At 40.7% G+C, this 22,492-nt stretch overlaps 1 protein-coding gene across 1 annotated transcript in view; it reads left to right on the top strand.

The window, feature by feature from the left end:
* The first annotated feature begins 9,488 nt into the window (after window positions 1–9,488).
* The window catches only part of DLEC1 (DLEC1 cilia and flagella associated protein), a 44,421-nt gene continuing 31,417 nt past the window's right edge, over window positions 9,489–22,492 (top strand). Inside the window, exons 1-13 of the mRNA XM_065050351.1 lie at window positions 9,489–9,898; window positions 10,960–11,100; window positions 13,288–13,444; window positions 13,970–14,080; window positions 15,172–15,356; window positions 15,606–15,826; window positions 16,097–16,178; window positions 16,586–16,673; window positions 17,455–17,628; window positions 18,382–18,518; window positions 19,978–20,070; window positions 21,245–21,335; window positions 22,245–22,407. Of these exons, the coding sequence (XP_064906423.1) occupies window positions 9,866–9,898; window positions 10,960–11,100; window positions 13,288–13,444; window positions 13,970–14,080; window positions 15,172–15,356; window positions 15,606–15,826; window positions 16,097–16,178; window positions 16,586–16,673; window positions 17,455–17,628; window positions 18,382–18,518; window positions 19,978–20,070; window positions 21,245–21,335; window positions 22,245–22,407 (1,676 nt within the window). The 5' untranslated portion in view covers window positions 9,489–9,865. The remainder of the gene's footprint in view (window positions 9,899–10,959; window positions 11,101–13,287; window positions 13,445–13,969; window positions 14,081–15,171; window positions 15,357–15,605; window positions 15,827–16,096; window positions 16,179–16,585; window positions 16,674–17,454; window positions 17,629–18,381; window positions 18,519–19,977; window positions 20,071–21,244; window positions 21,336–22,244; window positions 22,408–22,492) is intronic.

The following is a 22,492-nucleotide window of genomic DNA, read 5'->3' on the forward strand; positions in this document are numbered from 1 at the left end:
AGAGTCGAGAGTTTTATTTCATGTTTGTTTACTTAATTTCTGTCACTATAAGATAAATTTACGAGTGTCTCAGCGTCATTTTTGTTCATTTCTATGCTTTAACAAATTTAGATTTAAAAGAGCCCTCTAACATCAAATTCCCTGACTTTAAATATTTTGATTCTGGGATAATGAAAATGTCTTTACTAGAGAGCTGTACAGAAGAGTACATTTAGTTGAGAGAAACTGTTAAATTAATGTATACTGTGAATAAGTTACAAAAGACATACCCATCATTAACCAATTGACATGATCAATGCTTTCTAACCAGTTGTAAAACGAGGGGATATTTTTCAAGCTTTAGATCCTTCTGCATGACAAGAGAGAGACGGAAGATTCAGTGATACACTGTTTGGAAGCAGAGTGCTTAGCTTATGTTTGACTAGTAATTAATAGATGTATTGTAAATAGGAAACTAATCAATTATAACGAACTTCATACTAACCTTATGATTATAGATGTCTGTTTAAAATTCCTCAAAATTGCAATGAATATGTAATAATTGTGTGAATATGAGCAACACAAGAGCATCTAGTTGTTGGAGCACTTATGGAGGATGATCCCCAGTGTTCCCCAGCACTCATTACCCAGCACTATTAATAAAGAATGCTGCTTAACAGTATAATTGACTTTGCTGTTAAGTTTATTTGTTTGTTTCATAGTCTTAAATGCTTATTATCAAGGTGGGTTTTTTTGCAGGAGGGAGACCCCAGAGATTTCTTTTAAAGGTATGAAATGTTCATCTATTAACATTGATCAGGAGCACAAAGAAAAAGTCATGTATATATTTTAGCGACTTCTCAGTTGAGTGCATCAGCAAACAGCACAGATCAGCCATGCAATACAAGTACAAATGATTTATAAGTGTGGATGAATATGAAGTTAGTGTGGCATGAATGAGAAACAATAACCTGATTGAGGAACTTGGTAATGTACCAAACTCACTGGTATGAAAACATTACTTGGAGTGATTATCACTGTTAGGAAAGAAGATCAATGGGAGACTGGTCCCAGTGCCCATGAACGGCTTCCTCTGATAACCCAGTTTACAACAAAGCTGAGACATCGAGCTTTTTAGCAGGGCCTGTTACAGTAGGACAAGAGGTGATGGTTTTAAACTAAAGGAGGGAGATTCAGGCCAGACATGAGGAAGAAATTTTGTACACTGAGGGTGGTGAGAGCCTGTCCCAGGTTGGCCAGAGAGGTGGTAGATGAACCATCCCTGGAGACATCCCAGGCCAGGCTGGACGGGGCTCTGAGCAACCTGATCTGGTGAAGATGTCCCTGCTCATGGCAGGGGTGGCACTGGATGAGCTTTGGAGGTCCCTTCCAACCCAAACCATTCTATGATTCTATAATGTCCACGTTAGCAAGCACGTTTCTAACCTGAAAAGACCACAGTCTCTAGGCCAAGTCATCTGCTGTCAGGAATGTTTGACATGTCTCTTCCTTCTTGCACCATTGCCTCTTCACAGCCAATCTCACTGGGATACACAAGTTAAGTGGGGAGGAGGGTTGATGATTAATATGGTTCCTTTTAATATAGTTCATCTGTCAGCTTAATTCTCTGTAACCTGGATAATCACAATAATTAGATGCAATTGTTCATATCCCTACATAATTGCAGCTCTTTGAAAAGCCGGACATGAGATGGAAAGACACAGACTGAAATCATTTAGGACCAAAAAACCAAAATCAAACAAGGTGACAATTTATTACTAGACCAATTTTTAGACTCACAAATTTCCTGAATGAATCAAAGGATGAACTTGTAAAATCTTATCAAGCATATTCAAGAAGAGTATTCGTAACCTCTAATTTAGCTTCTTTTCATATCTAGTTTCATTTCAGAAGATGAAAGTTACCACAGTTCAATAAACAGAAGAGAGGAAGCCTTTGAAAAAGGTGAAGAGAACCAAATTAAGATGCTGAAATATCTCAAAAAGACAGAGCAAATACCCTTCAGAAAGGTAGTGTTTTAAGTCTGAGATCACATTCTATAACTTTATTACAAAGGGAATAATGAAACTTTGCTTTAAGTGCAAAGTAGAACTCAAGTTTATATGTAAAGGTGCAACTACTACTTCCAAAATCATGCATTTATACTCCTGATAGAATCCAAAGCAGCCACGTTCCTCTGGCCTTTCTTTTTGAAAAGAAAACACCAAGGGGGTGCAGAAAGAACCACTAATATTGCCCATCGAGGAAGTATTTTGTTGTTTTTTGGTGCCTCCTCATCAGTTCTGCAAACCTGGTGCAGCCAAAGCAGAAAGGCTAAATGACTCATTTCCTTCCTGCTCCACTGCAGGGCACCTAAACCAGCGAAGCCTTTACACAGATTGTAGGAGACCTGGTTTGTGCAACTGCCTGCAGACGTGCCTGTTGGAACAATACACGGAAACGAGAACACAGAGCTATCCCATCGCTATTAAATACACACTGGGGGGATCCCAGCTATGAGTTTGTGGGCTGTACAAGAACCAGAGGAGAAAACCCTGAAGTTGTGGGCTGTTTGTGGCACCTCAGGCACCACCCTGAGCTCCCCAGGGCTTCCTGCATCCACCTTGTCCAAATGATGCCATCAGTTCTTCCTGTGCCAATAATTTAATCCTAAAAACTTCAGCCTCCCCGCTCTCTCTGGCCACTTGCTCACTGGAACAGGTGAGAATCCCCACCAATATTTCTTTTACGACAGAAATTGCCGTCATTGCTGGCACATTCCTGCTTTTATCAGTGGTGGATCTCCTTTAGATGCAAAGTTCAAAGGGCTGCTCTGCCAAGACATAAGACAACCCAAAAAAACCCAGATTTGGCTGCTTGTTGAACAGTTTCGCTTAAAAGTGTTGCAGTGTCTCAGCACAAGAACACACCAGCTGGATATGATGTGACATGTTCTGTTTCATGCCTTATATTCTTCAGCCCCAATGAGGATGCAGACCTGATGCTTTTAATTCAAAGGCTTTGGTTGCAGCCTAGGTTAAAATGAGCTTTTGAAGGGTTCCATTCACTTTCTAATGCATTAGGGATAATTCTGGGCTGCAGTTTGGAGATGCAGGGTGTATATTTTTAAGGTCAAATGCAATTAAAAGAATTCACCCTTTCTGCTGAATATGAAAAATATGGTGAAGCCCCCAAAATGCAAGCATTTCTTCTTGCATTAGGAAACTGGTTGTTTTCAGGTCAAAATTAGCTCAGATTCAATGGTAAAGTGTAGCACTGATGGTCAGGCCATACTTCAACTGTTAAGCTGTCACTGACAGTCTCTGGGGTGCTCCTGTGGAGTAAAAGTGCTGCTCCTTGAACTCAAAGACTGTAAAAACAGTATTTGGCTGCCTAAACACATGTCATTTCATGTCTTCATGCCATTTCAAGCACCGTGTGGTGTCCCAGCTGGCCTTCTGCTTCTGCTCCAGAAGGCTGTCAGTCCCAAATACAACCTACGTCGATGTCTGTCAGCCCGTGGCAAATGCATTATGTATCCTTGGGCTTCTTACACGACAGGCACCTAAATGTAGGGAAGTGTAGACATCACTGTGCTAAGAGTAAATCTTCCCTTGGGAGATCTTTCCTCGCTCAGAACACTTAGGAAGCTCCTATGTTAGAATTCAGCCCTGAAATGTTAAAAGGTGGTATAATGAGCCCCTAGAATAGCCAGCTGAGAAAAAACTTACCAGATAAAGGTAAGAAAAAAAAAGGTGTTTAATTTCTTGTGCAAAAGATTTCAAGATAAGGAGGGAAAGCCTGGTAAAGTACGGAGGTACTGGGACAGCATGAGACAGGCCCAAGCCGTGGCCTTTTGACAGCCGTGGTTTGGCTGAATGAGCCCAGCCAGGTAAGTCATAAAGGGGTAAAAAAGGAAGTTATAGGGTCACCTCAGACATGAGCTCCCAAGGGCAGGGAGAAAAGCAGAAGGAACAGACCCCAAATTTCTCCTCTTCCAAGGTTTCTTTGTGTTTCTGGAAATCCTGGCTGCTGTGTAAGGAGAACTTCCAAAAGAAACTGAAACCCAGAAGGAAATCAAAAGAAGAAAGAACCATAATTCCTCCTGAAAAGAGTCAAACAGTAGGTTATTCCCAACAGAGTAAATTCACTATTGTGGAATTCTGGCGTGCCACGCTAGATTGTTTCCAGGACATAAGAAGCTCACACAAAGCTAGTCCATATATACATATATAACTATGCAAACCTGGAATCTATGGTGTAGGTATGAGGTACAGACATCTCTCCAGCGATGTTGCCAAAGGGCGGAAGATCACTATTATGCATCAGTTAAATCTTGTTGTTATCACAAATTCTTTAAGATCTGGAGAGATGAAGGTCCTGTGGTCCACCACCATGTAGATGCTGTGCCAAGAAACAGACTCATTTACCAAGAACAGCATTAAGAAAGGCTTTTATGACCAAAGAAAAAGAAATTAGAAGTGTGAAAATGCTAAACTTTAATTTGGGGAACAAAGGTATATCCAGAAGCAGAAGCCAAATATTAGATTGTGAATCTAACCAGAGGCTGCTTTCCTTGATCTTTTTTGTGGACTCCTTACAAATAACCAGTGGACACCCAGCTAGTCGTGGAGTACAGAGTGAAAACCACCAATTTTAATGCAACATGTTACTGGGTAAACTGTTTTGGGCTAAATGACAAAAAGAGGTCACACCAGCCCTGCACCCTGCAGCTGGATCTTGTTGGGGAGGCGTAGCCCATTTCCAGGTTAATTAGAGAGTGATATATCTGCGCAGACGCTGTCAGAAAGGAATGAGCGGCTCCTCTGTGGATGCATTTTCCACACGCTTCTCCTACATGTTGGGTGTGGTTTGTAAAATCCCATGTGGCCTGAGCGAAATTACAGGGTAAGTATTTGAGCAGCAGCGTGGCAATACGCACTGATGGGTTTTAGTGGCTTGGAGATACGGGACAGAGGAGTGGGAGACAAAGAAAAGCTTTAAGTCGGAAAGTGTAAAGTGGAAGCAAGTGAAAGGGTTGACTCACGTGGGGAGACATGCACAAAATAATTCCACACAAGATGTTTAAAGAGAAAATAATGAAGGATTTCCAGGTGGAACTGCCCATCGCAGGTGATTTCAAACTGTCTCCAAAAGAACTGGAGATGATCTAAGTGCAGCCAGCAAGGCAAGGTCTGTAAGAAATGGATGATCTTTAAACTAACCAGGGCATCTGAAGAAGAAAAAACCAACTTTGCAACACTATGAGAAGGCAGCTTTCAGAAACTGAGCCTTTGGGCATTTTTCACCTGAAACTCAAAGGTTATTTCTCCATTTTCTCTGTCTTCAAATTTTATTTGGGTTTTAAAGTCAAGCTGTGGAGGCTGGTTTCAGTTCATCTTCGAGATATACATGGTAACATGCAAAGGAGACGCACGTTCCAGTGATACCTGTTTGGCTGCATCTGCAGTAATTATAGGATAATATATAGGTTTGAAACTGTAGTGAATAAACACACATTACCTAATACACGGGTAATAAAACAGGCCAGATTGAAATGGAGGTGTTTTTACCTGCTCAGCTGCCTGATCAGAACAAAGATTTAATATGCTGTTTGTTTTTAAAGGCTTTCCTGAATACATGGAAATCTTAATAACACCACTGGAGGGCAGCAACGTCAAACTGAATAATTCATCAGGGTATTTTTGGGAGTTGTTTCGTGAAAACGCAAAGCCAAGAAGGAGACTTTGATAAAGAAATAGAAATAATTAGAAATAATTTTCTGTTACCCAGGTATAACTATACAATGCGGTTCAATTCCTCCTGCACAAAAGATTGTATGTAGTATTGTTTCCCTTTCCTGCATATGAAGAATGTTACATGAAACCTGTATCACTTGTCCTGTTTTCAAAAAATGCTGAAAACATCCAAAAATATTTGGAGTCTCAATGCATTCTGCATCCTGTGGATTTGTGGGGTTTTTTAAAACCAGTCAATAACTCAAGATTATTTTTTATATCTTTTTATAGACATACAATTTGAATTCTATTTGAGGTACGTATGGACACATATTTCTAAATGGATCCATATTATTACATTACTGTAATGGGGGTGGCATGTTCAGCAGTATTTTTAACTTGGATTTTTATTTTTAAGAGTGTCCTAAATTTAATCATTTCAAAGCAACCTTTCAAATATCAAGTGAATGATCTAGTGAATGGACTGGAGTTGGACCAAGGGTTGGACTTGATGATCTCTGAGGTCTTTTCCAACCCAGTTGATTCTGTGATTCTGTGTGATTCTGAATGGAATCAGTTTAGAGTCCCCCCCTCTGCAAGGAAGTCCAACGACATTAGTGAAGGTTTGGGGGCTGCCACAAAGACGAATGTAGGAACTTTTCTACAAGCTGTTTTGATTTAGTGAAAGGATGCTATTACTAGTCCAATATTTACACATTTAAGGAATGTATTTTGACAATAATTTGAGATTATAGTTAGCCGAACACAGCTGTCCATGTTACTGGCGTAACATCCATCTAAACTTTTGATAAAATGTGAGCAAAGCAAATAAAACTGCTGTTGAGCCTGTTTATTTATGTAAAAAGCATAAGATACAGTTCCCATCTGCAATGTAGCTATGTACACATTGCCTCCTAGTGAAGAGAATCTGCCAAATTCATGTATACTGTGATTAAGTTATGAAAGACATGCCCATCATTAACTGATTGACATGAGATGAATGCTTTCTGACCACCTGCAAAACAAGGGGATATTTCTCAAGTTTTACATCCTTCTGCATGACAAGAGGGAGAGAGAAGATAAAGTAATAATTTGTTTAGAAGCAGAGTGCTTAGCTTATATTTAAGTAATAATTAATAGATGTATTGTATGTAAGAAGCTAAACAAGTATAACTAACATCATCAATTATTTCTTAGTATAGATGTAGGTCAAAATTTTCAAAAATTGTAATGCATATGTAATAATTATGTGAATATAAGCAACGCAAGTCATCCAGTCATTGGAGCACTTATAGAGGATGATCCCCAGTGTTGCCCAGCACTGATAAATAAAGGATGCTCCTTAACAGTATAATTGACTCTGCTGTTAAGTTTATTTCTCCATTTCATTAGTACTTGAGCTCCCTGATTGAATTCAAATCTCATCTGGCCATTTATACATATCCCATCTGGCCATTTTACATATAAATATGTTCTGTTACTGATGGTCTTTGAAAGTTAACACGCAGAAAGGAGTTGGGTTTGCCTTATCCACAGTGCCATTTGGCACCTGGATGCCTGGACAGACCACTGCCATGGCTGTAAGTTGATTTTTGGGGGTTACAATGGGAAGAACCTTTTCTGAATACGTTACTATCAGAAAGCATGGGTTTGGAGAACAGTTGATCTTTAAGAGAAAACAAGGATAACAAGGGATGTGTGGGAACCACCTGCAGAGTGCGAACAAAATAAATATAGAAAATAAATATACAAAATAAATACAGAAAAGCAATACGATCCTGACAAGACACAGAGCTTAGTTTCAGGTTCATTTCCTCCAAGAGAAATGCTGTGGTGCCCCACACTGCACACGAGAACACAAAGTGGATCCCTGGGGTGTCTCTTCAGATCCACACACACAATCCAAACCAAAATCTCAGCATAAAATCCAACTTTACATGGCACAGAAGGGAAATGCAGGGTAAAATGTCTGGTTGAAATCATATATGGCAGTTAGAGAAATCGTCTACATTTGGACAAGCTATACCTATAAGTGTAGGCTAAAGTTTGTGTTTGGTGGTTGGTTTGTTTTTTACCATTTCCTACATGCATGAGTTTCACTTTAGCCTTTGGAAGTACCTTGGAAAGATGATACAAAAGATGATATATATGCAAATTGATATTATTTTTTATAGTATTTATGTTGAAATGTGAATAGATATGTGAATTAAACAGCTTTATAGTGTGAATAGTGGTGTTTATTCTTCTAAAGTTTATATGAGTAAAGGATGACGGTATGAAAATGGAGATCTAATGAAAAATAAATCAGTGTCATATGGGAAAAAACTATGTATAGATCTGGATGAGTGTTTAAGCCCTCCCTCTGATCTTGCATGTGAGTAGAGGGCAGATGGATCTCACCTTCACTTCCAGATTTCATGGTGAGCTTCTGGATTGCACTTGGAAAAAAATAAATGAGCTTCTAAACGGAGATAATCTGCTTGGCATGTTACTGAAAGACAATAAAGATGAAAGTACAGAAAGTTTTTTCCACACACTCAGTTTTCATGTAAATCTATATGCTATTTTAAACAAAAACATCTGCTTTATTGCCACTACTTTAAGGCTTTCCTAAAGGCTGGGAAAGAATTCTTCCAAAAATGCTGGATTTTATTAACATTCCAGTTAGCAAACAGACGTTATAATCAATTGCAATAGCACATGATGAGAAAAGCTGGAATTCTGAGATGGAAATGTGACAAAATGTGGATGCTCTAACCTACTTTTAAAGGCAAGGACCCATCTACGTGCCTGCACAGAAACAAAGTTGTGAGCCTTTTCTATGGGAAAATACAGGTACTTGGTCCTACCCTTGTCTCACTCGCCTTGAACTTCAGAACAGGATATTGCAGATTTGCTGAGCTTTCCCTTTGGCCAAGTTTCACTTTTTTACAGGGAAACTAAAAGCACAGCAATGCCTCAGAGTCTAATTTGATGCCTTATTCCAAGCACAGATTTTGGTGAACTGATGAACTGAAGCTTGTGACACAGTATAGTCACAAGCCCATGTGCCACATACCTACAAACATCACTTTTTCAACCACCCCCACGGCTGCCGTGGGACCTTTTGCTTATTTGTTTACGGAAAAACAAATGTTGGCAAATTATAATTATTTTTGCACTGGTTATTTTCCATGAAGTACCATCAGAGGGCAGTAACTTTGCCCATCTCCACTTCCAGCCCCTGCAAACCCTCTTTATAGGAACCCAAATGGAGCCAAATGACCCTGAGAGCGATGGAGAAGCTGCAGGGTCTGGTTCCTTCACTCAGAGCAAGATGCAAAGGGAGAGAAAAATAAAAGAAAAAGAAAAAAAAGAGAGGAGGCGGGACAAGCAGAAAATGCTATGCCAGGATGGTTTCTATGGAAAATACCACACAATTCAGCAGGAGCAAGCGGCTGTTGTTAGCAACCGGCGTACACAGCCAGGGCGCCTTGGCTGGCGGAAAGGGAAGATGGATGGTTTCTCGGGCTGATGATGAATTACCCCATCTCCCAGCGCTCAGCTGCAGCAGCAGGGACGAGTCCTGACCTGCACGGTGACGAGGGAGACATGGGACGGGGGAGACATGGGACAAGGAAGACTTGGGACAAGGGAGACCATTTGTCTCCTTCCCTCAGCTGCCAAACCCATGGAGCCTGGCGGTGGCGGAGAGGCCAACCCAGGCCTCCCAGAAAGCCCAAATCCCCTCAGAAGTTCCAAGTCAACACTTTATTTCCTTTCTTATTAAGTCATACAGCTCATCTGTGCTTTAAAACAGAACAAAAAGCGTTTATTTTGACAGCAGTAGGGCAGAAAGCGGGTATGGGGCTCACAGAGACGGGGTGCTGCCCTCGGCCCTCCCGTCACCGGGAGCACGAACAGAAGGGGCGGCCATGGCTGCGGGGCGCTGTGTGAGGGGTGAGGGAGCCAAAGGAGGGGAGTGAGGGGGCTGCCCCCGTTATCCCGCTCCGGGGCGGCCTCAGCCGAAGCTCAACCCCCGGTGCCTTCACTCCGCCCCGGCCCGGCCCTGCCCGCACACACGGTCGCTCAGCAACGGCGGCGCGGCCGGAGGCCCCGGGGGCGGCGGGAGCTGAGGGGGCCGAGGGGACCCCAGCGCCGGGCTGGGCATGGCCGGGGGGAGCCCCTGTCCCGGCACGCAGGTAATTGAGTGGGTCTGGGCTGCAGGGGGGCGCGCACACCCCGAAAACAGCCTCATACACACACACACCCCGAAACCAGCCTCATATACACAGCCTCACACATACACAGATCTGGCACACACCCCCCACAACCCAATGCCAGCCCTGTAGGAAACAATGACCTTGCCAATATAATAGGGCCAGGCAGGATCTCTCAGCAAATCCCCCCAAATCCCAGCTGCAAATTGCCGCCCCGTTCCCCATGGGGTGGTACTGCAGGTTTACAGACTGCCCGACCCTGCCTCAGTTTACCTGTCTCATTAATTGAACTCTAACAACCCCCTTCCCCTTATCAAAGAGACATCAGACTATGAATCCTTCGTGTAAAACAAAGTCTCTTTGAACTAATCCCGGCATGCGAAGGGTGGACAGAGAGACAGAAATCCATATTTTAAATAAATCAATAAGGGGAAGGGGGTTGTTAGAATTCAATTAATAAGACAGGTAAACTGAGGCAGGGTTGGGCAGTCTGTAAACCTGCAGTACCAACCCATGGGGAACAGGGGAGGGAATTTGCAGCCAGGAATTGGGGGGGATATAAACATGGGCTTTTTGCCCTATTCCGTGTGTCAGCCCTTAGGTAGAACATCTGATCTGGGCCTATTATATTGGCAAGCTAATGTGCTGGACACAAGAACAGGCTCCCCAGGGAGGTGTCACAGCCGCAAGCCTGACAGTGTTCAAGAAGAGACTGGACAATGTCCTCAGACACACGGTGTGAACTGTGGGGTTGTCCTGTGCAGGGACAGCAGTTGGACTCGATGATGCTTGTGGGTCCTTCCAACTCGGGACGTTCTATGATTCTATTATTCTCCTCACCTCCACACCTCAGCATTCACTTGCACACACACTGTGTGTCACATTTTGGGATCCTTCCCAGGTACTTTTCCCAGCCCTTTTCCCTTGCTTTTCCTCCTCATTTCACTAATTCCACCCATTTGCACATGCCCTCAAATCTCACCCCGGGTTCTCCAATCCCATCTCAGGCCATCAGCACCAACATCCTCCTTTTCTTTCCTCAGGACATCTCCCACTTACTGGCCGACACTTTTGGGGACCTGTACAGTAGAGATGTCATTGGGGCGGACTTGGAGACAAACTGGATCAAGTCCCGAGGAGGAGACAATGTTTATCACGAGGCTTTCACGGAGGAGCTGCAGAAGGTACAAGTCGAAGTCAAGTCAGAGTTTGGGGCTCTGTTCAGGTTTTGTTGCTACTTTGTAATTTCTAGTTCTGCTGTAAAATAAAATAAAAAAAGCAGGGGGAGAACCTGGAATTGACATTTTAATGGAAATTTACTTAAGCACAGTTTCCTTTTCATATACCTTTCATATAAATTAATATTGACCACATGTTCCCTCATGATATTCTCAGGTCTAGAAGACTTTTCAGAGTAAAACCAGTATAACAAGTAACCCTTTAAATGCCTGTTGTACTGGTTGACAACTTCTCCCTGTAACTGCTGATCGGTGTATTAGACTTACTATGTTACAATAAAGTATTCTCATGTGCTGCATTTTGAAACCATATACTGAAACTATTATTTATATATGCTTACCCTAGTGGTGCACTATGACACGTAATCCATTAGCAACACTGTTTGGGAATCCTGGATGAAATCAACACTAGAAATGCAAAATACTTGTATTAATCATTGTTCTGATGGGTATCATCAGTGTATAAAAGTAGAGGCTGTTGCTGGATGACTTGAGCAACAGGTATTTTTTCACTTTTGTGTCATCATATACTCTTCAAAGGTTATCAGATGTGAAAAATCTGAAGTTTTTATTTATTTTGAGTAGTTTATGAATATATTGGGGGATGCTGTATGTTGAGAGCAATAAATGGGAGTGCTTCTGTTTGGATAAGGTTCATGTCAATTGATTACTGTCCGTAACATGTATGTTGCACCCAAACTAGTCACTTAAGGCTCTTTGTATCATCATAAAAAGGATAAAAAAGCACCAAACAAGGTGCTTTGAGGCCACAATCCATCAGATCCATTTGAAGCAGTAACTTTGGCACGGGGTGGTGTCATATCCTGGATTCCAGTGACAGTGAAGGGATCCCGGAATGAGCAGGACAGGAGGAAACATCTCATTTTAGCTGAGATGCACCCTACCCTTTCTATTTAAAAAATGAAATGGACTTATTTAATTCTATTAAGTAAAATATTTCATTCAATTGAATGAGCCAAAAGATTAAACCTTGTGACTTAAAAGATCTACAGAATGCTCAGGTGGGCTACAGATACTCTTGAGATCAATGTCTATCAATTTCTCTTGGTGTCAGGCTTGTGTCTTTGCTATATTCTCTCTAACTCACACTAATACCTCTTTGAGACAGGAATTTTCTTTTGAGTTGTGCTTGTAAAGCACTTACCACAGTGGGCAGAGTGAACCAAAAATATGTCAGGAGAAGTGAAATATCACTACTGGGATATTTTGGAGTTTTAGAAACCTTCCTAGTAACTAGGAAGGAACATTCATTTTAAATATAATCCTATGCTTCTAGGCAAAGTACAGTGCGGTTGCTACTGTCCCACAGAAGGTAAAAGACTGAAATCTCTCATGCCCTGAGAGTTGTTCACAGAATCCCAGAATGTCAGGGATTGGAAGTAACCTCAAAAGCTCATCCAGTGCAATCCCCCCATGGAGCAGGAACACCCAGATGAGGTTACACAGGAAGGTGTCCAGGCGGGTTGGAATGTCTGCAGAGAAGGAGACTCCACAACCTCCCTGGGCAGCCTGGGCCAGTGTCTGTTACCCTTACTGAGAAGAAGTTCCTTCACAAATTTAAGTGGAACCTCTTGTGTTCCAGTTTGAACCCATTACCCCTTGTCCTATCATGGGTTGTCACTGAGAAGAGCCTGGCTCCATCCTCCTGACACCCTTTATATATTTATAAACATGAATGAGGTCACCCCTCTAGTCTCCTCTCCTCCAAGCTCCAGAGCCCCAGCTCCCTCAGCCTTTCCTCACACGGGAGATGCTCCACTCCCTTCAGCATCTTTGTTGCCCTGCGCTGGACTCTCTCCAGCAGTTCCCTGTCCTGCTGGAACTGAGGGGCCACAACTGGACACAATATTCCAGGTGTGGTCTCCCCAGGGCAGAGCAGAGGGGCAGGAGAACCTCTCTCAACATCATCTTCCACACATTTTTCTTGGGTTGTGCTTCTTACCCAGCGCAAGTTAAATGATAGCAATGACGGTGTTTTACCAGGCCAGTTAATGCTTGTAAAATAATGATGTTTTTACTGGGCTATCTTTATTTATCTCTCAAAGAAAACATTTGTTTGCAAGGAGATCTTAAATAATTTGTGACTTGTTTCTCTACATTCACCCATGGCAGCTTCTTGCTGAGTACAAGTGCCGACTAACAGAAGCTGACATAGTGGAAGAGAAGATCATTTGGGCCCAGAGCCGAGCAAAAGCTGAAGAAGAAAGGGCCTTGAACATGCTGAAGGCTGATGTGGGGGAAGATTTCCACAAAATCGGATTGCCATCAGGTGAGGATTCTGGAAATACTGTCTCTCACCAGTTTATACTTATGATTCGTGGAGACCAACACAATATTTGTCAGAATCACTGGTAGGACTGATGACTCGGTGAGCTTTTAGTTTGGCTTTACATCAATAAAGCAACTTTGAAGGGTTTCGTGCAGAGATTAGAGTAACATTTGTTTAACACTGTGAGAAAACAATGAACCAGCTCATTTTCAAGATATTAAATTTCCAATTAATGGCATAAACATAACTTTATTACAAGAATATACACCTTGATATATAGCAGCAACAAACAGACATCAAATTATTCTCTGATGGCTACATAGCTGGGTTTGAACTGAATTTAGAATTGTGGAGATGCATGTCCGAGTCTTGGCATTAAAATACCAGACTGTTTCTCTATCCAAAAATATTACCTGAGACTGCTGAGTTACGAAAACAACATTACCTTGGATTGACCAAGACAGTGCATCTTAAGGGCCTAAGATTTTGCATTTGGTTTTGATTGCGTTTGTTTTACTGTTGCAGTGCCATCCTCTTTTAGGTGGATTGTGGACAATGAGCTTCTCAGAAAACATCATTTAACCTGCCCTGATGATTACATCACTGATAAATCACCTGTTACTAGAGCACCAAGAGGTAACTTTTAAAGCAGAGAATCATTTAGACTTTTTAGAACACGCTGTAAGAATTGAAGCATTGGAGGATCTAGCAGATCTGAGTATATTTTTACAGTTTGCTGCCAAAGTAGAACAAACAAGCATTACAGGCATAAAATACCACTGAAGGGACATTGTCAAAATAAAATTGATAAATTAAATTTATTAATGGATTATTGAATTAATGGATTATTGAATTTAAATATGCTTAAATTGGAATTCAATGGTGGTAGCACACTTATTTACAGTTCTTTGCACCTGACACAAAACCTATATTAATTGTTACTTCTCTGCCTCTGTTCCATTCCATTAGCACAAAACTGCAACTACATCTTGTATACAGACAAGGGAAGTGTCACATTACAGTAAAAACTGTTTTCAGTGAAATAAAATGGTATTCTTTATTTTGGGTTTAACATTTTCCAGCTCTAAAAATAATACATCGGTTTAATTTGCAAAAGAAAACCAGTAAGAAAAACCTTTTGGGTAATGTCAAGACTTCACTTCTTTTATGCATCTGTGAGCCCTGGGGAAAGGTTTTAGTATCATTAAAATGAAGTTTTTCAGTCAAGTCAAAACAAACATTTCAGAATAATCAATTTAGTCACAAATTTCAAAGGTTTTTTTTCCATCCTAATTCCAAACAAAGCCAAAAATTTAACATCTCAGAGTTTCCTCTGAGGTGACGATTTTGTTGTCTAACTATAGGAACGTGGGACTAGATGGTACATCCTCTGTGTGTCAATTTTCTAACTTCCGTAAGTCAAACATGTAGATGCTTTTTCAACTGAAAAGGACATTCTAAGTCCCAATCACTTGTAAGATTAACATAGCCTCTGAGCTTCATATAAATTGCTTTGCATATGGCTTGTTTAATTAGTATTTATCAAGCTTTCTTATTAAAGCAATATTCTTCATTTGTGCAAAATAAGCTATAAATGAATTGTAGAGGATTTAAAGTGTGTTTTCACCATCAGCAAGACTAAAATAAATTAATATACCCAGGCATAGAATAAACGCTTATAATTCATGCTTTTCTCTTATAGAATTATATGTTATTTTGAATTGCAGGAAAATCAGAACCTGGCTACCTCAGAGACTCATTTTCTTTTCAACAGCGTCTTTCTTCGGTCTTGCAGGACCACACGCCTGCACACCTACAGAAAGTATTTAGTAGTCTGCCACGTATCTCTTTAAGCACATTAACTCTGCCTTCGACTCCAGACCTTGACCACCACACCAAAAAGACAAATAAGGTACATTTTACAGATTTATTTGGTTTAGTCTGGCAGAACTGTAGGGCGTACTGCTGCTCCTGTAATAAAGGATGAATATCAACATGTTGATTTGGATCTGTTACTTATTTGATCTATTAAGAGAAATACAGTATTTCTACATGAATTTTCAGTGCTGTATAGCTTTAATTAGGCATGTACAGATACCCTTTTTTATCATCCTCGAATTTGCCGTGTTTAATTTTGCGCTATGGTCTTTGTTTTTCAAAGAAAACTAGTGCCTCCCAGAAGCCAGCCTGGAAAAATAAGAAGAGCAAAGCAGAGGAAGAAAGCGAGCGTGCCTACCTTGCCAAACTTGAGAGAAGACAGAATTACTTGAAGAACCCTCGCTTCTTCCCACCAAATGCCCTGCAGGGAGGCAAATCTCTGGTCATTTCTCAAGAAAAGGTGGAACAAACCACAGCCAGAAGAAAAGCAGAAGATAATAAAGGGTATGAAGTATATATGGTTTATTGATCCTAAGCAGGAGCATACAGAGAGTTCCACTATAGAATTGCTGTGGATTCGCACATAGATATTTGGTGTTAAATGTCTGCATGGTCTCTTAGGAAACAGGATGTCTGTATGCCATTTTGGTTTTGCCAAAGGATACATTTTGCAATTTCTCATTTTATTTAAAGTATTTAAATAAATACTTTAAATAAATATGGTATTTAAAGAACTAGGCAGTAAGGAAATGTCTCAATATTTTTATCTTTCAGTGATACCTCATTTATTCCTGTGTTTCTTGCCAATCCACCTACTGTTTTGTTTTCTGATTATGAAGTTGGCCAGGTTTATGAGGTAAGAACTTCTTTGCAGAGGGTTAGTTCTACCCCTGAGAAGCATTACATCCCACTATGATCTACGCAGTTCACCCCATCTTTCTGGCTTTCCCCAGTTTAACAAAAGTCTGAGTTTCTTCTTTATATTGAATTAATGACCCTTATATTGAATTAATGACCCCTTAGCTTCCTTCTTTCATACCTGCCACTGACACACTCACTGATGAAAACTAAAAGGGATCCTTTTCAGTCTCTGCTTGTTTGTTATTTTTTTAGTATCTGATTCAGTCTTTATTGAATAAATTGAGATTTTTAGGCCGGTTGTGATGATAAATTAACTACTCCTAGCAGAGCACTAGGGAATTGTAAATGTTATAATGAGTGATGATAAATACAATGGCATATTCTATTTTATTTTGAATGAAGACAACTGTAGAGCTGCAGAACATCACTTCAACGTGTCATTCATTAAGACTTATCCCCCCCTCTACTCCAGCATTTGCCATTGGGTCAGGTAAGGGTTATTTTTACTGCCTTTAAAAGGTTAACACATAAGAGGTGTAATTTATCTGCTTGAACAAAGGTTTTGCAAAGACATTCTGTTTGGTTCTGCTACCCATAGTGCTCAGTTCTTTAGAAACTGAAAGCTGACTCATGTCTCTAGGACCACTCACATCCAACTCCTAAGCAGATTCAAATGGTCTAATGAGGAATTCAAGAAGAGTAACTAACATTAAAATGTTTGCGGTTAGATTGAAATGTATCTGCGGAATAACCAGATTGAGTCCTATCCAAAATTCCTCTTGGAACAGACATAGTAACCACTGAAACCATTAGTGGGGGAGAACAAGGAATAACATACATCAGTTGCAGCAAGGAAGATTAGATGAAAGAGGAAAGAAAAACGTCTTTCCTATAGTGGGATAGCCACACACTGGGGTAGATTGCCTGAGGAGATTGTGGTATCTCAGTTGCATCATTGGAGGAATATTTAGAAGTTAATTGCCCCCACATAAGTCTCATCTTTTGGCAGAGGAAAACTGGGTAACGGCACTAGGTTTCTCCTCACTCTGTTTTCTGTAGTTAGAAGAAGTATATTTCGGCCAAAAAGTCTTCTTTGAGTTCAGTTCAGATTACACTGGCAAACCCTTTGTGGGCATTTGTTTTTATCAGCTTGATTTAGGCAATATGGGAAGGGTTCACAGGCACCTTTACGGTAGGAGATGTGATCATAAATACATATGCTAACTTTGGGAAGTTTGAATTTTTTAATTCCTTGCATTTTTTTTCCAAAGGAAAATTTCCAGGAAAGGGAGGAAAAATTGCTCCTGGGATGACATGTCAGTATACAGTCCAATTTATTCCTGAATCATTAGGAGATTATGAAGATTGTATAATAGTGGAGACCCAAGTATCAGAACCTCTTGTGATCCCGATCCAAGCTAAACGACCACCTCCAGTGTTAACATGTCAGTAATGTCCGATTCTTACATTTCTGTAAAGTTAAATGGACGCTTTAGTTTGTTTGTTTGACTGTCTCCAATTTTATGTCACAAAACAATGTGGACAAGCATTTTCTACATTTGGATATCTATTGGATATCTATTTGGATATCTATTTAGCAGATTTATTAGTTCCTAAATGCAATCCTGTCAAATTTTTCCTCAACTATTTATTTTTGCTGCATTAAGCTCATTTTTTTCACTGTGAGCAGGAGCCACTTTTCTAGGTTTGTGTCTTGTCAATTCTCAAACTACTAACTGTAATTACTAATCCTAAATATTAAGGAATTATGTTTTAGTTATTTGATGCTGTTAATTAATATTCACAGAGCGTTACATTAATTATATAGGGATATGACATATCTGCAGGATTCACCTCTCAGATATCGAGCCTCAGCTGTAACAACCAGGATTAATTTTGCTGAAACCTGCTTTGATTTTTTGTAAATTCACCTTTCCTGTAACACGGAGCTTTTTAAAAATAATCATTTCGTCGTCATTCAATGAAGTCTTTAAGTAGGAAGCACCATTAAAAAGTAAGATAAATGTAGAAAAATGCACCTCATAGTGTTTACCTTTCAAATTGAAAGAATTTAAGGCTTTTTAGGATCGTAGCACTTAGCATATTGATATGCAGTAATGTCTGTGAGGATTTATTTAAGAAGTAGCTGGCTTTTCCAGCTGTCCATGTAGTCTGATTTTCTATGTTACTCATTGCAGTGCCTCACATTATAGACTGTGGTTCCTGTCTTGTTGGAGGAATAAAATCAATGATGATTTTGTGCAGAAATGAGGGATTTAGCACTGGGATGTTCTGTATAATGCCAAAGAAAGCCTGGCCACCTCCCAGTTTCAGGGTGAGTGATTAGGAGGGAAATACTGGACATGGTATGGTATGGTATGGTATGGTATGGTATGGTATGGTATGGTATGGTATGGTATGGTATGGTATAGATGCCCTGACACTAATCTATTCATGATATATTAGCACAGAAGTCATGGTGCCTTGCTAGGGACATCTATATTGTCCCCATCCCTCAGAGATTCACATTTATCATCAAAACTAATCTCCCCAGATCTCCATACAAAATTATTCACAGTGACAACAATCAGCCATTGGAATAATGTCCCCAGGGAAGTGGTGGATTCCCCAATGTCTAAGTGGTGGATTCCCCAACACTTTTAAGATTCAGCTGGACAGGGTGTGCTGGGCCAGCTTGTCTAGACTGGGCTTTTGCCAGAAAGGTTGGACCAGGTGACCCTTGTGGTCCCTTCCAACCTGGTGTTCTATGATTCTATGGTACCTCCTGCTTGTGCTCCAGGCTGACTGGAAGAAGTTGTCTTGATCAGCGGTGAGGTGAACGTAGGCATAGATTAGAGAAAGGACAATTGGTTTGAACTTTAATCTTACTCTTAAAGCAAATAGAAATGCAATAAATTCTAATATTGATTAATTATAGAATTGTAGAATTGCCTGAGTTGGCATGGACCCACAAGGATCATCAAGTCCAACTCCTGTCCCTGCACAGGACAACCCCACAGTTCACACCATGTGTGTCTGAGGATGTTGTCCAGTCTCTTCTTGAACACTGTCAGGCTTGGGGCCGTGACACCTCCCTGGGGAGCCTGTTCCAGTGTCCAGCACCCTCTGGGTGAAGAACCTTTTCCTGATGTCCAACCTAAACCTCCCCTGGCACATCTTCCTGCCATTCCCTCAGGTTCTGTTGTTCATCACTAAAGAGAAGAGTTTGGCACCTCCTCCCCTTGATGTTATTTCCTCTCCCTTCTCACCAAAGATACCACCTTTCTGCACCTGTAGACACTAACAGTCTACTCCAATAATGCTCTGTCTTTAGCTTTCCGTCACAAAACAGGGTCTGGGACAAAGAAGAGAAGATGTGACTACTAGATTGGCATTTTATGTGCTGGAGGAAAGGCTAATGGGGTAGCTGATGTGCCAGGTTGTCCCCCCTGAAATGCTTTACAGTTCCAACTCAAAGTGAGTTGTAAGTATGGAGACACAGGCAGAGCTTCTGTGCGTAGCTGTTCTTCCATGAGCATGAATTCTGGGGCTACTGACACTAGAATTTGTCTTTGGAAACGCCACCTTCCCTCCTGCTTTCACCAAGTGAATTATAAAACATGAAGCATTTCTTCTAATTAAACCATATACATAGGCCACATACTTTTCAGATGCATGAAAAAAATAGATCATAAGAGGTAGAACAGTGATGTTGTAGCATACTGCTTGTTTTAGGTAACCCTGTATGTTATAAACAACCTGATCAATTTTTTATGTATTTTTAAACACCTTAGGATGTTGCCACTGTTGGTTTTGTGATTCAAGATCCTTTTGGAATCCACCCTGCTCTTTTTAAGCTAGCTCCAGGGGAGAGTATAACAGTAGAGGTTAGTACCAACTGCTATAGAAAGTCTTTGTACCTTACCAAATACTTTAGCAAACAAGATCATTCTAGAAGATCTTGGCTGGACCTTGGGAATTTGGAGTTGTGTGAACAAAAGTGCTCAAATCCTTTTGTGCGATTATGCTGGAAGAATTGCAATTGTGGGTCTTATTGGAGGGTCTTTCATTGCAGCTTCCAGGTTTTCCTTAAACCTCTCAGAGACCACTCAGGTTTCCCACATGCAAAGAATCCTGTAGAGAAAACAGGAATCTGAGAACACCAGAGTCCTTATTTCACTCCAGCTGGGGCATCAAGTCCAAGTAACTTTTCATTTCTGAACTTCCTTGAAAAGAAAGAACATTTTGGAAAAAAAAACAAAACAAAAACAAAAAATCATTGTAGAGCAGCAGGTACAAATCCACCACTTTTGCTGTGATCTTTCCTGAAAAAGATCCTGCGGTAGGTGTGCATTAATAGCTGCCACCTCTGCTTTCTCTGATGTGGGTCATATTTTATTATAGCATAACTATGAAGAGAGGAAGAGTGCCATCAAGGGCATGGCCAGCCTCCAGCCCTTCATTTCTCAAGTACCTCCTGGTTGCTGATAAGAGGAACGGGTCAAGCAGGTGTGAATAATGAGAAACATTTCTCCTCCTTTCTCTCTTCCCACCTGTATTGCTTCAGCAGGGCCAGGCACGTGTGGGAGGGAAGGATCAGATTGATTTAGCACGAGTTAGGCTTGCAGGCTGTGATGGATAGCGGGCAGAAGAACATTGCTGGAGCCAAATGTTGCAGAGTTTTAGCCCCCTGAATCCTTTTTGTTGAGGCAGAGCTGAGGGAGTGCACACAGCAGCTGCCTGGCTCACATCACTGTAGCTTGACAGGCAGCAGTGACATTGCTCAGTAAGTGACCAATTCTGAGGGTGCAATTCGTACAACTAACCCAACAGGCTGCCTATGCTTCTGGTGACCTTCCAGATACACACAGGTAAGCTTTGTGACCCAGAAAACACCTATTTCTTTCTGGTCTGTATTAAGGGAATGTGACACTCTTCCTTGCAAATATACAATTTAATTACTAATAGAGCTGTCCTTTAGTAAACATTTACAAATTGAAGTTTATTACTTCCTGGGGAGAAAGCAGTTACAGATGTTGCTATTTCACTTCTCTTTTTCAGGTAGTGTTTTTCCCTTCTACTCCTGAAGTCTTACAGCAAATATACACCATTGTTTGTGACAATTGCCAGGTTAAGGATGTTACAGTCACAGGTTTGTTTCTAACACCTTTCAGAGATCGCGTTTTAGATATTCAAATAATGTGAGCGGTGGCTGATGGCTTAAAATGATGATAAGATTTTATGTCAGTGGGTTAAGTAAATACTTTGTTCCCTGATAGTGTGAAATGCTAAGCATTTCATTATTATTACTATTACTACTGTTACTCCATCCTGTTGCATAAAATACACGGGATTCAGAAAGCACTGAGCTCTTAACCCACTGTATACAAAACTTCAAATGTAAAATGCCATCAAGGAGCAGAAAACAACAGCTGTAGTCAGGTGAAATTCATTTATTAGGCTTTTGTATCAATAAAATAACATGGCAAACTAGAAGTGCATTCGGGTGTGAAGCAAATTTGGGGCATATCTTGGACTAGGGTATTCAGAAGAGGCAGTTTTTGTATTAGCTAATGAAAGCAGGTGAAATTATTGTAAATATTAGTGCTTGTTCTGTAATATATTTGTGAATGCTCTAACATTAGGCTTGACTTATCTATTTAATAACTTTATTACAGGTATTTCCTTTGGAAATTCTTTATTAGTGTATTTGCTGCTTCTTTTTGGTTTTATATACTACTCAAAACATCTGGGAGCCACTTTATCAACCACTGTGAACACACTGCTCACTTCAGTAAAACGATGCTGATGTAAGTGAGCTGAGGTTGTGGCCCTGAAATCCAGATCAGCTAAATTCACAAAGTGAAGACCTCTATTAATATATGTTGATGAACAAAGAACATCAGGAATATATCGTACAATTAACACTTTGGAGTTCTGAAACTTGAGGAAACACCAGATATAATCAGTAATGCCCATTGCTGGCATTTGCTGCTAATGAGTAATATGAACAACGTTAATAGCCAAACGGTAAACAGTAATATCTACTTATTTCTTCGAGGGGTTGGACAGCTGATAGCTCTGGAGCTTTTGTTCGTCACGGGTGGAGAAAACAAACCTGAACCTGGTGAAGTTACTGACATAACAGCAAAGCACCTCATACGATTCGAGCCCCAAAACCCACACAGCACCGAGGAGAAGAAAATGGTTATAAGAAACTCCACGTACGTAGCTGGTATTACTAGAGTAATGTTCTGCGATCCTGGTAGGGCTCTCATTTGTGATACTAAACTCTCTGAAGCTGGAGAA

The sequence above is a fragment of the Columba livia genome, chromosome 2 (genome assembly GCF_036013475.1).
Source record: "Columba livia isolate bColLiv1 breed racing homer chromosome 2, bColLiv1.pat.W.v2, whole genome shotgun sequence".
NCBI lineage: Eukaryota > Metazoa > Chordata > Aves > Columbiformes > Columbidae > Columba > Columba livia.